The sequence below is a fragment of the Carex rostrata genome, chromosome 21, assembly GCF_964058835.1.
Source record: "Carex rostrata chromosome 21, lpCarRost1.2, whole genome shotgun sequence".
Taxonomy (NCBI): Eukaryota; Viridiplantae; Streptophyta; class Magnoliopsida; order Poales; family Cyperaceae; genus Carex; species Carex rostrata.
In genome coordinates, this window is record NC_135938.1 from 542,617 (window position 1) to 556,138 (window position 13,522).

Sequence of the window (13,522 nt, forward strand, 5' to 3'; positions counted from 1 at the left end):
TATCAATTGTAAGTTATGCGTTATAAAATAATCTTATTATGATACTATTTTTTAATAAATAAAAAATTATACTACTTCGGTAATTGATAAAAATCAATTGCATTTTTGATATAACAATTAAGATAGTCATTGAATGGATGCGTGACTAATTATTAATTTATTAAGTTTGCCAAAATTATGATGAGGGTCCAATTATACCCTTTTTGATGATACCGGGTTACACCCTACATTTTTAAAGTCTAAACAGTTGATCAAAATATGCTTGCAGATCAAATTTTACATTTTTTTTATTTTTTTACTATTTATTAAGATGTGTACAAAAATTCAATGGTCTGAATATAGCGATTTTGTTAAATACTTAATAAATAGTAAAAAAAATTGAAAAAAAATATAAAATTTGATCTACAAGCACATTTTAATATAGAGTAAAGATGTTGTCCCCCTTGAATCTGTCCCCCTATCTGTCCTCCTAACAATCTTCCTTTTTTGTTCCCCCACGTGGTCAAAACTCACCCTCTTCAATCTTCTCTTAGAAAAAAAATAAAAATAAATTCAACACAACTCAAATCCGGCGAGGAGAGCGTGGTGCACCGTCGAGATTTAGCAGGGAGAGCGTGGTGCACCATTGGAGGGGGTCCATGCTAAGCCCAGCGAAGGTTGTCAAGAGTGCAGCATATGAATACTTCATTAGTTAGATATGAATATTTCTTAGAAGATATGTTCAAGAAGAAGGGTCTAACTTTAAATTTTGAATTGTATAAATTATTTCAAACATGTATGAATACTTCTTTTGTTTAGATATGAATACTTCTTTAGTTAGATATGAATAATATATAGATTCTATGTAGTGGTCCCCAATCTTGGCAAATGTCGCTTTCAGACGGTTGCGGTCCCCAATCTAGGCTGTCACAAGACGTCAACGGTCCCCCTGGTCGTTACTGGTCCCCTCCAGCTTGTGTTTACATACGACGAATGGTTCTGATAATAAGTATGAATACTATACATTCGTAGGTATGAATACTATACGTTTTGACTATTAACTCAGAGTATAAATACCCCAATATCAGATGTTGGAGTCAGTTAGTGGTCCTCTGTCGAAAGTTGTTTGTCTTTTAGTGCGAGGGACGTTTAGGGGACTGATATGGGAGTACTGTTAGTCGTTCCCTTTAATATATCCATTATGTTGAATGATTTGGATCAATTATTTGTACTTTGATAACTTTGTAAATAAAAAGTGTAATTTGGTGTCACCAAAAAAGATGTAATTAGATCCCTCCTCAATTATAATATAAATTTTACATGACGACTGCAAGATTGTAAAATAAAAAGTGATAAGCGCAAATATTATAATATATTAAAATAGTGAATAATTTTATAAATTGAAACTAGGGTGAATTGTCAGAATAAATTATGTGAAAATATTAAAAATAATGGTAAAAGTTTCAAAAGAATAGATAATATTTTGTAATTGTAACGATATTATTATTTAGAATAATTATAAAAATTTCCTCATCTCTGTTCTCCCATTTATTCCCAAATAATTATTTTAGTATCTGCACAGTACCTGCGCTACAGTACTCATGCTACAGTACCCGCACTTAGAGAAATAATGTATTTTGATTCCCACTAATTATATAGTCTCAACTAATTATTATTTTAAAATCTCAGTAGCATCATTTCTCTATGGTCCCCACTAATTATATAGTTTCTCTTTTACAATTCCCGCACTCGTTCTTGCGTCAACCTTTCTGTAATAAAAATAATTAATTTTATAGAAATAAATACTTCAATGCATAGATATAAATACTTTAAGTACTTAGATATTAATACTTTCAGCGTCATATGTAAAAAATATTTAGATATGTATACATTCGTAGTTATAAATACTTAGAAGATAAGATATTAATACTTAAAAAAATATTAACACTTTGATGCATGACTTGTTATGATTATCTCTTTTCGAGTTTCCCAATCATCCCCACGTCAGCCTTCCTCTAACAAAAATAGTTGACCTCATACGTATAAATACTTCAGTGTATAAGTATAAATACTTTCAATACTTAGATATTAATACTTTTAGTGTCATATGTAAAAAGTATTTTCATGTATAGGTATAAATACTTGTACGGTGAGGTATAAATATTTGCACGACGATGAGTCTGAAAGTACATCATCATGGATCTCATTTGAAAGAAAAAATTACATAGGTATTAATAATATGAAAAAAAAAATATTGTGGAGATCTTGCAGTCTCTATAGGAAGTTATCTTTCTGCATTTAATTTTCGGTGGTACAGTGCGAGTACAGTGCGGATACAGTGCTGTGGGTACTGTTATCTTCATGCTATGTACATTACCCGCACAATAAATAATTATTTACCTCATAGATATAAATACTTCTATACATAGGTATAAATACTTTCGCATAGATATTAATACTTTAAGAAAAAAATTTAAATTATGAAATTTTTGCGATCCCCACAAAAAAAATATTTTTTCACATTTAATTTTCGGTGGTCCCCACTGCGGGTACAGTGCGGGTACTGTTATCAGCTTCCTTTATCCCCGTACTCTCTCTCTCAATATTAACTTCCTTAACTGTCATTTATCCCCCCCCATTTATTCTGCTAATAATTTTCATTTATTCCCGCATTAAATTATCTATCATTTAATAACTATTCCCGCATTAAATTATCTATCATTTAATAACTATTCCCGCATTAATTATGCTGTCCTTTAATAACAATCTCCGTATTAATTATACTTTCCTCTAATAACAATCTCCGCTAATAAATGTTTATCTATTTATTGATGTTCAACAAAGTATTTTTTGTTTTTTTTGAAACCTAGGCAGTGACTATTAAGTATAAACTTATTAGTAGTTCAATGGAGGAAAACCTTAGCTTATTAACTCGCAACACAGATATACACACCGAGGAATATACATAAACGATAAGTTCATCGTTTCCCTATATAAAATGGCAAGTATCCCAATCTCTGAAGCCGTCAAATTTTCTGCGGAGAAATCAAGAGAAAAACAGAAACCGAGAGAAGATGGGTCTCCAGGTACTCCTACCAGGAACTTTTAAGTTATTTGAATCCAAGAAATTTAGCAAAATTTGCAAACGAAAGATCATTTTCCTTCAATTTTTCTGTTGCCATTACATCTGAACCAGCTGATCTGTTGCTTTTAGAAAAAAATCATTAAATTTCGAGAGAAAAAAAGGGTCTGAAGTTATTCTTATTCAAAAGAGATGTAGATTGTTCTGGACTTCGATATCAGTGACTCTTTTAGCCGGAAATAATTTTATATTCTTCTCTGTGTTATCTAAATTATCGATCTGGTATGTGTTGTTGTTGATCTGATTTCTCTCCTTTTTGGCCCTTCTGTAAAATGAATCCCCTACCATACATCATTTCTAGTGGTTTTGTTTAAATAATTAGCAAAAATTTGTAAGATTAACCTCAATTTCTGTAATAAATAACAGATGAATTTACTAGTCTAGTGTTATTCTCTAATTATAATGGGCATCTTGCAAAGAGACTGAAACTTTGCCTTTCCCTTTCTGTTCTAAACTAAAATTGCCCAAAAAGGCAAGCATTCTGGCTTGTATTCGGGCCCTCAGTGAATAGCAGCTGGTACCTTTTTCTTTCTGTATATCTTTAATAATTGAAAGCTTCAAAATTCAACAAGTAATTTGGGGATAACCAGCACTGATCTGAATCGTGCTATGAATCTTCTGTAGGAAGACTTTGATGAACATGCTGTATTGGCAAAAACCTTGAAAGAGTGTACAAACGATAACTTATTGATCCTCTATGGCCTCTTCAAACAAGCAACTGTTGGCCCTGTCAATACCAGTAAGTCTTTCCTTCTTATATTTATACTGGTACAAATACTCAATGATATGATGTGTTACCAGTGATCGATTTCTTCAAATAAGTATTAAAATAGGAAAGACAAAGTATAGATATCAAAATGAAATTCTGTACTATCTGGTAACTTAACAATATCAGCTCTAACACACACCAAAATGAGCATTGTGAAGTTATTTGTGCGTTCTTTATTTATAATTTTACTTTTTTGGGACTACAGTAAGATAATTTATGATGAATATAATTTTATTTTATTTCTCTTGGGGATGTATAGGCTGTCCAGGCATTTTCAGCATGAGAGAACGTGCCAAATGGAATGCTTGGAAGGCTGTTGAAGGTACAACAACACCCCCCAGGCCCCCACCCCCCGAATTCAGATCCAGTGAAGTAAATCAATCTTTGGGTTTTAAATCGGGACCGTCCGATTTGAATCCATGATAATCTATCCGAAGTGGAGCGCACACATCTCGAGAGATGAATTCGAATCGCGAAGCAAGCAATCTCGAGCGACAGATTCGTATCGGACGGTCTCGATCCAAAACCCAAAGATTGGGTTACTTTAGGGGATCTGGACCCCCCCCCCCTCCTCTCTTATCTTTTTTAATTCACACACATACAGAAACATAACAAACATGTGAAGAAAAAAGTGGATCATGAATCATTTTGGGTTTTCAGTACAGTACACCAAGAGAAGCAGTACTGTGCTTTTCTCTTCATTCTGAGTTTGATTTGTGCTTCTTTTGAAATCTGTAATTGAACTAAGGCTCTACTAGAGTTCTAAAGTTATTAAATAAGTAATTATAAACTGATTTGAATTTTTTATTTGACCACTGAAAAAGCAAAATCAAAGGAGGAGGCGATGAGTGACTACATTACAAAGGTGAAGCAGCTGAAGGAGGAGGAAGCTGCTGCTGCTTCGTCTTAAGTTCCCTTCTATTCCCTAAAATAATGAACTTTAATTAGGCTACAATTGCCGTATCTAGTGGATGAAGCATACCCTAGCTCAGTTGTGTGTATTAAGATCATGTAATGATGGGATTGTTGTGCTGATTCCTTTTCCAATGTATCAACAAATCTATTTAGTTCATTCTGTGTACCTTGTTCATTCTGTGCAACCTTGTTTGTCTCATTGTTATTTTGATTCTGGTTTTTGGTTAAGGGTTCTGGGTCAAATTGAACAAGAAAACCCAAAAGAGCAGTCTTCGGTTCAATGTTGGCATGGATAGTGTATTGTTGACGTTGAGTGGTGTGTTACAGTGATAGCAGATGTTGAAGGGTTTAAAAATTTGCAACTTCTACTGTAGTGTGGAATTGTTGTATAAATTAGTATGATTTAATCTGTTAATTGGACAGTTGAACACCTTTCAACCATTCTATCACTAAGTTTGAGTGTTTGATAACTGGTTAATATAAAAAAATTAGTATGATTTAATCTGTTAATTGGACAGTTGAATACCCACCAGACGAGCATCGGAGAGAGGAGTCAACTGCAGACAGTAAAGTAAAGTAACTTCTTTCTCCCTAGTCCCAACCCATTCCTCAATGTGCTGAATCCTCAGGACCATTCAATTTTCCTGTATACATCAGGATGCTTTCCTCTTGCGGTTCATCTCTTTCATGCTCTGTTATTTCATGTTCCTCTTGCGGTTCATCAGGAGTCAACCTTACTTTCGCTTGAGCTCCAGGTGTTCTTCTAGGCAGGAATGCTATTCATCACGGCCATGGTTCCCATTGTTACATATCTCTACTTTACAGGAAAAAGAGATGAAATAATGCCCTGATGAACCAAGGAATTCATGTCACCTAAGGTAACATGATATTTCTGTTTAGATTTGCACGAATATTAAAGGAGTCTTATGCATTCCACATCGGCCAGATTGACCCAGATTCTAATCAGATGGTCTGGATCAACTGAAATATTATGTTACCTCATAGGATATGGATTCATGAACCAAACCATGACTAACACTGGTAACTCCTCTGCAAATTTGAAACCAAAGACTTGGTTGTTGTTGGTATTAAGAAGGATGCACAGGGTCGAGGCGTCTACATCCTCGGCCAAGGCCACATGATATGCATGGCATTTGTTCTCTGGCACTAGAATTTCTCTTTCATTAAGATTTGACTTTATTCACTGCTCTACTATTTTGACTGGTACGTAGTCCCTGCCAAGAAATTCTCCACTGCGGGGGCCCATCAGCAGTAAAAAATGATGGTTTAGTTCTTCCGGAAAAAATTCTGCAAATTTAATATAAATGGTTAATGAAGTTAAATTTAGTCAAATATATATTTTGTGTGGATAGTTAAATTTCAGCTAGGTTTTTCAATGTATATTCTGAAATCCCCAAAATTTGAGTATTTTGTGAAGATAAATGTTTTGGGTCTGCCGAGAGGTTTGAAATTGTCAAAGGAGTCGTATTTATTTCAATCACTATGCTGTATTTAGATGAACACTAACTAAATATTGTCTGTATGGCACTTTAATAATCTGAAAATCTTTAGGCGACTTGTATTGATTGACACTCAGAAGGCCCATTTTATAAAGCATGATTCAAACTTAATAAATTATTAATTGTCAGATGTCATAAGAAAATGCACAATATATACATACTACATTGTTATCTATTAAACACATGAGCCACTATCGAGTATCGACAAGTAAATGAAAATTTAAGAAATTAATTCCTTGTCCATTTAACTTCACAACACCCATTCCCTATTTCCACGGCCTGAGAAGTTGACATAGAGAACACAGAGAAGAAGAAGCGCCATGCATGTCCACCATATATCTTGATCCTCCAAATTTGCCGTACATGTCAGTAAGCATCCTATCATTATCAAATAACATATTTGCCCCGGAGTTAAATTAAGTGGCAAGCTTGATCTTCTTTCACCCGATTCCACATTGTCTGACCGACTATCCCGTCTTGACTCGTACTCAGGTACTCTTGACCAGTTCGAGCTCCACCCAAACCGGGGGTATCCTCCATTTTGTGACGGGTAAGTGTACATGGAAAAAAAAGATAAAACCAAAAGCAGTACTATGATGCACAACACTTCATTTTGCAAAAGAAAAACTAACAACAGCATGCCAATTGGTACGACTGACACAAATGTGTTGCACATGAAGCTATACGATAATATGACAACAAAGATGCCTATGATTAGTAAGAGTGGAAGGGTTTCTGGCAATTCTCCTATGCTCTCTGTAACTTCAACCATCTTTTCATAATACTCCGGCATGTATTCCCAACAAACGAGCGACCCAACACAAACCACTAGAAGGAAAGGGATCACTGGCGACGGTCCCTGACGTAGAACATTTTGAGAATAACGAGGGTTGTAAGACATATCTCTGTTGTTGCAATTCATCATCTCTCTCTCTAGAGAGCAGGGTTTAGGTGAGGGTACGTAGTAGTATATAACAAGCAAGTATTGAAGTATTCTTGCATGATTCAGTCTCAAATGGATGCAACTAACTCAGAACTACCCAATCAAATTATTATACAGCATTTTTGTGCAGTGATTTGTATAGCGGACTTGATGCAAGCATTTAGTGTCAGCTCATCACAGAACTCAGTTGCAGCCTATGAGTTAGTGACCCGTTGCATGTTAGACAAAAATACATTACCATATTGAATTCAGACTTGCATCACCATGGTACTAATCTGAGAATAGAATTTAATATCACTATGTCAATGTAAGCAATGCTTTTAATTGTCACTGTGGAGTGTGGACCTATCTAAGAGCAACTTGCAATATATCATATGTTTTAACATTGTATGGTTGTTTTGGTCGGGTGAGACTATTAGTTAGAAACTTAGAATACATTGTAAAAGAATTAAAATGCTTTAAAACATTCTTATGATTTAACATTAATAATATCAGGAGCAAAAGAACTTGATGGTAATACCATGTGTTAGGTTTTCATTAGGCCCACTGAAAGCCCAATTATTTTCTCGGTTCTGTTGGGTTTAAGCTAATTTACTTCTTTTATGGCTCTCCAAACACAAATCTCTGTAGTCAACTTGAACCTATGATTGAAACACTTCTTCTTTCATCATTTACAAAAAAGTTACTGGTTAAAACTATAGGGGTGAGGCAGGCTATGGTACTTTGCAATGTGCGAATCGTTTTGTGCATTGGATTTATATCTTCATTTTTAAAGTCCAAATAGTAGATCCAAACCGCTCAACATTATTATCATATGAAAATATACTTGGAAACCAAATTTTATATTGTTTGGAATTTTTTACTATTTTTTTAGACAATTAGAAAATCACTTGATCTAAAAATTCTAGATCATCCAAAAGTAATGATTCTCTACCTATCAAAAAAAATAGTAAAAATGTTCCAAAAAATATAAATTTGGTCTCCAAGTATATTTTTGTATGATAATAATGTTGAACGGATTGGATCAACTATTTGAACTTTGATAACGGAGATATGAATCCAATGCACAGAACGATTCACACATTGCAAAGTACCACAGCCTCACTCATACTATAGACTCAAAACAGAGAAATTGCTTTCAAAACAAACAAGCCATAAATTTTTTCCATCTTTCCGAAATAAATAGATTAATAAATGTAACTTCACTTTAAGAGAACTTGATATATAATTGAAAGCTTTCTATGACTTGAACTATTTACAAGGGCACCCAACAAACAAACCTAGTTTATAACTTCCTGATCTCTGGTTCAGAGTAGTTGAAATATAGTACAATTAGTAAAATCAATGCAAAGGAAAAACACCAATAAACATCATTGTTGCAAGATACCATGCAAAAGAAGATGCATACTAGCATGACCAAGTAGCAAAGCAACCCTAAACTCAAGCTGAAGCCCCAATCAAAATCCTTTCTATTACGCAAACCAACATTATTTTGTGGCTGGTAAAAAGATCTCAACCAGTTCCAACTGTACAGACCCGTTCTCTTGACTGGATAATTCGATCTCTCGTCCCCAAAACCGGAGAAGCTGAAAAACAGTACAATAACTAAAACCAATGCCAAACATATCCATCGAGAACCCTCATCCTCGTAATATGTTATGCATATAAAGAGGCATGATAGCATAATTAAATAGCACAATAACCCAGAACTTAACCCTAATGGGAGATTAGACTCATTACTCTCCCATGAGTGTGAGGTGCCAGGATAGAACGTGGGTTGCGATCGGCCCCAACCATTTGACACCGATTTGTGTGGTGGGTAGTAGTGCAAACCTAGGAAAGCTATGACTACTAGCAGCACCAACACAATAGTGATTTCATTCAGAAATGGAAGTATCACCAGAACAACGGCAAGAGGAATTAATACAGCCACTGCATCCGTAATGAAACCAAATAAGAACATGAGAGCGACAAATGCGACGAAAATTATAATGGGTACGTTTGACTCAAAACTCCCTTTCACCTCATAAGCATACTCGTACCACTCGCATAGCGCATCCCAAAATATTACAAGCACTAGGCCTCCTATTAGAAGGCAGGGTATTACTGGTGAAGGTCCATAGTATGACCTCCTTGAAGAATAGCAAGTGTTGTAATACATCTCTCTCTCTCTCTCTCTCTCTCTCTATCTCTATCTCTATCTCTAGTTAGAGTGAAGAACAAAAGAAAGAGGGGGAATATATAGAAGTTAATAAAAGTTATTATGCATTTGCATAGTCAACGAGGTACTACTAAATTATTAACTACCCTATATAGGCAAAAGGGATAATAGTGGGTTTGGTACATTATAAAGTTAGCTTCTTTTTGGTAGTTAAGCTGATTTCACAGAAAGTAGGGCCCAATTTACTTTAACATTCTTTAACTAGAGGCAACTTTAATGTAGTTTGCCTCCCATTTTGTCTGGTTGTGCTGAGCAGATAACACCCAATTCTGAACTCAATATGACTCTTAATTGCATGCTTTATCTTGTGCAAGTATAAAGAATACACGGGTATAAATTATATGACTAATTACAATTAAATCAGTATGTTACAAGATTTCTTAATTATCTGAACCAATATAGGACAATTTTGATATCAACATATATACTTGTTTAAATGAAAATTTTCCAAAAAGAGAGTGAGAGAGAGATAGAGAGAGTGAGGGTTTGCATATCTACTGGAGTCCATAAACAAGAAGGGCTCCGACTCCGGCAATTCCAGCTACTAATGCAACTATAACAGGAATTGGGGGCAATGCGCCACCTACTGCTTTTCCTGATTTCACATCATACCGAGCAAACCGCTTCTTTGGTGCATTGCATTGCGGGCATCCGTAAGTATCGGGCTGTATTATTTTCACATAAGTTGATCAGTTTAGCAAACTATATACAGGGGAATATTTGATTCTGCATTGGTTTTTTATGGTATTCTTTTGATAAAATTTTTCATTTTGTTCAATTTAACAACATGTTGTAACTTGTAAGTTTCCAAACATTAAAATAGATTGCTAGAATGCAAATAAATGTATCTTTAAACCTGTTCATCAAAAGGTTTTGAAAGGGTGTAGATGTATCCACAGTCGAGGCATATGTGTGTCGCTTTTGCCTGTAAACAAAATTTTAAAATAAAAATTAAGCAAGCTAGATCTGAGTCCCAATGCTGTACCATTCATCATGCAGTGCTTTTTTGTGTATCCTGGTTTTTCAAAATGAATAATACGACCATCTCAATTTCAAAAATTTGACAAATTATGTCTAGTTTTTAAATGCATCCGTTTAATAATTTTTACTGCACCTCAGCAGTCCAGTATGGTTTGTACATGCATGCATTTAGAAAGTAGACATATAGTTGTCAATATTTAAAAATGAGAATATTGATGTCGAACATTTGAAAAAAAAAAAACAAAGCAAAAAAAGTTATTGAAATCAATTCCATTTGTTTGCTTAGAGCTTTAGACAAAGTCTGTGGAGAAAATGGTAAAAGAGTTTTCGTTAGAAATGCATATTTATAAACAGAAAATTTAGAAAAAATCTTCTTATGACTAAAAAAAAATAGAGATTGCCTTTTGAGCTTCAGTTAAAGCACGACCAAACCGGGGAGGAGCTGGCCTTTTTGGAAGTCTTTTTACATCCACCTCTGCACCCCTACAAAATGTTTGATTTTTCAAAGAAGGAAACATTACATTATGGTCATACTAATTTTTAATATGATGTAATTTTTCTGGCTAAAACATGCAGCTACTTTACATTGTCATATACTGAAAAAATGAATTAAATGGTATGATAGTTAGGTATCAATGTACAGTTATAGTAATAGAGATATATTAGGGACCAGATGGTGTCGTCACCCAGTGTCACTCCCCGCAGGGACCAAAATTTACACAAAGTTTAGATTATTTATTTATTTATTTATTGCAAAATGGAATGCATGGTTTTGAGGCCTTCTTTCAGAAAAAAATAATAAAATAAAATTTAATGGTGGAGGCTTATCTACCTGTTAACTACGAAATAGACAGAGTCAGGTTTGGCTTGAATGGCAGTTTTGGTAAAACCGAGCTTATCAGCGGGCCATAATTCATCTCCAAAGAAGCTGCTTGTGTACAACACTTGGTCTCCTGATCGTAGCCCAGCCTTTGCAGCATTCCCTCCTGACTCAACTCCCTGTTCAATTTATCATTATTTATCAAGAAAGCCATTAATAATAGCATCCGCCATCCAGTAAGTCAAACCTAATAATGGTGGAAAGTAAAAGATTTTAATAAACCTTTTTTCCTTGAAACATATATCATGGGAACTGTAAAGAGTGCTCCCTTATCCCCAATGACTCTGGCTTGCATGTCCTCTTAATTTTAGTGATATATTTGCACATAAGGGCCTGAGATTTCCAGAAAAGGTCACTACATTTTTCATTTTCTTATGGTCAAATCTTCTTGGTCTGGTAAGTATCTATTTTTTTATCAAAAAAAATCATAAAAAGATGAGGTGCACATCATTGTTGTTTACCCTTTTTAATTACGTGAAAGTTCAGAATCCTCTTAAGTCTTAACTAACTATGACCTGATTCTTCCATGTTGTAAGTAACAAATTGAAACAATTATGAAATATTACTTAAAATTGTTGTACCTGGTTAAGTTAAAAGAACAAAACTTTCAAAGAAATTATGGTCAAGGTCCGATAATGTAAGCTTGTGAATGAACATTATTCTGGGAGTCAGATTCAACAAATTATGCAACTGCATTACTTTTCTCATCACTAATTTAATTTTGAACCCAGTTTGGTGTTAGTAAAAAACTAAAAAAGTAAAGAAAAACAAAAGGGTTTGAAAGGGGTAATTGAAATTTGAAATAACTTACGGTGATTACAACTCCGCCATTGGGTTTCTGTCCCAAGGTGAGACCAAGAGGCTTGTCTACCTCAACCTCAAATGTTTTCGCGGCACCGGCAGTTCGGGCACTAACTTTGAATCCTCCTTTTCTTTTCATGGACCCATTAATGCTCCTGTTGTAGCTTGTAGAGAGGCATGATCTTCTCTCAGGCAGTGACACCCCATAGAATACACCCTTCAACAGCACATTACAATCAGATACAAAAATGGTTAAACCATGAAAATTAAATAGATTTAAAGTAGAAAAGGAGAAACAAAATTACAGTGGTTGAGGAGAGAAGAGAAGATTGAGAAGAAGAGGATGCATTTGCCAAAGATCTCTTAGAGAGAGAAGCTGAGGCAAGGGATGAGGACAAGAGAGAGGCAGACATGGCTACACTGACTAACACAACCAACCAAGATGCTGCAACAGCAGTTACAAATTGTTGTCTACCGCATTTGTTGGGAGAGAGAGAGACAGAGAGAGATTAGAGAGAGATTGTGGATAGAAAATTTTCTCGCAAAAGGATATGGGATTTGATTGGTAGGCTTCCTAGCAAGCAAGTGTGGAACAACCGTGACCAGTGGTTAACTGACTGTAAAGTAGAAAGTTTAACTCGTCTTGAGTCAGCACCAAATCCAGAACTGGTTGGGTTAACTCGAGTTCACAAAACGGCCCAAATTCGTCACGCCACATCAACTCTCTTTACACTCTAAAATCTAAATATATAAATAAACATTTCATAATTGTATCATGAGGAGGGTTCAAATGCCTTCATATTTTTGTGCCTCTATCATGTCTCCATCTCTCTCTATTATTTTCAAAGTTCAAACAGTCGATCCGAACAGATCAATCTAACCTCCATACTAAAATATGTTTGGAGACCAAATTTTATATTTTTAGAAAATTTTTTACTATTTTTTTAGATAGGTACAAAATCAGTAAATCTGAACCATCTAAAAACAGCATTTTTGTATTTATCTAAAAAATTAGTAAAAAAATTCTTAAAAATATAAAATTTGGTCTCCAAACATATTTTAGTATGGAGGTTTGGTTGATCTATTCGGATCGACTGTTTAAACTTTGAAAATAATAGAGAAAAATAGAGGCACAAAAACATGAAGGCATTTGAACCCTCCTCTTGTGTCATACAAAACATGAAAAAGATCCAACTCTTTTGTGATCAGACAGCGCAGGCTTTTGTGGGTTTCATTCTTTTACTTTTTATGATTATTAAACTAAACGCCTTGATTCTAATCCTATACAGTGACGAAGAAAATTCTGCGCCAGCTTATTTTCATCGTTATTTATATTTTTAACACAACATTCTTTTTTATATTTTTCACTCA

The 13,522-nt window shown here is 34.6% G+C and overlaps 3 protein-coding genes across 3 annotated transcripts; 1 reads left to right on the forward strand and 2 right to left on the reverse strand.

The window, feature by feature from the left end:
• Window positions 1-2,941: 2,941 nt before the first annotated feature.
• ACBP6 (acyl-CoA-binding protein 6) lies at window positions 2,942-4,969 on the forward strand. The gene is made up of 4 exons (XM_078322909.1): window positions 2,942-3,065; window positions 3,746-3,860; window positions 4,150-4,212; window positions 4,715-4,969. Exons 1-4 carry the CDS (start codon window positions 3,054-3,056, stop codon window positions 4,798-4,800), a joined length of 276 nt encoding a protein of 91 aa, XP_078179035.1. The 5' UTR covers window positions 2,942-3,053; the 3' UTR covers window positions 4,801-4,969.
• A 3,527-nt stretch (window positions 4,970-8,496) lies between these two features.
• On the reverse strand, window positions 8,497-9,554 carry LOC144573197 (uncharacterized). Its single transcript, XM_078322910.1, has one exon. It carries the CDS (start codon window positions 9,427-9,429, stop codon window positions 8,554-8,556), a length of 876 nt encoding a protein of 291 aa, XP_078179036.1. The 5' UTR covers window positions 9,430-9,554; the 3' UTR covers window positions 8,497-8,553.
• A 258-nt stretch (window positions 9,555-9,812) lies between these two features.
• Window positions 9,813-12,656, reverse strand: ENH1 (rubredoxin family protein). The gene is made up of 6 exons (XM_078322911.1): window positions 12,457-12,656; window positions 12,162-12,368; window positions 11,303-11,469; window positions 10,872-10,953; window positions 10,346-10,414; window positions 9,813-10,154 (listed from the first exon to the last, which is right to left on the reverse strand). Exons 1-6 carry the CDS (start codon window positions 12,562-12,564, stop codon window positions 9,984-9,986), a joined length of 804 nt encoding a protein of 267 aa, XP_078179037.1. The 5' UTR covers window positions 12,565-12,656; the 3' UTR covers window positions 9,813-9,983.
• Between the last annotated feature and the right edge of the window lie 866 nt (window positions 12,657-13,522).

Excerpts from the sequence above, each read along its gene's own strand:
- ENH1 (XM_078322911.1), bottom strand. The coding sequence starts at position 12,564 with ATGTCTGCCTCTCTCTTGTCCTCATCCCTTGCCTCAGCTTCTCTCTCT. Across the intron at positions 12,369-12,456 it reads CTCTTCTCTCCTCAACCACT|GGTGTATTCTATGGGGTGTC; the intron begins GTAATTTTGTTT and ends GTGCTGTTGAAG. Across the intron at positions 10,415-10,871 it reads CTTTAACTGAAGCTCAAAAG|GCAAAAGCGACACACATATG; the intron begins GCAATCTCTATT and ends TTTTGTTTACAG.
- LOC144573197 (XM_078322910.1), bottom strand. The coding sequence starts at position 9,429 with ATGTATTACAACACTTGCTATTCTTCAAGGAGGTCATACTATGGACCT.
- ACBP6 (XM_078322909.1), top strand. Across the intron at positions 3,861-4,149 it reads TGTTGGCCCTGTCAATACCA|GCTGTCCAGGCATTTTCAGC; the intron begins GTAAGTCTTTCC and ends GGGGATGTATAG. Across the intron at positions 4,213-4,714 it reads TGCTTGGAAGGCTGTTGAAG|CAAAATCAAAGGAGGAGGCG; the intron begins GTACAACAACAC and ends CCACTGAAAAAG.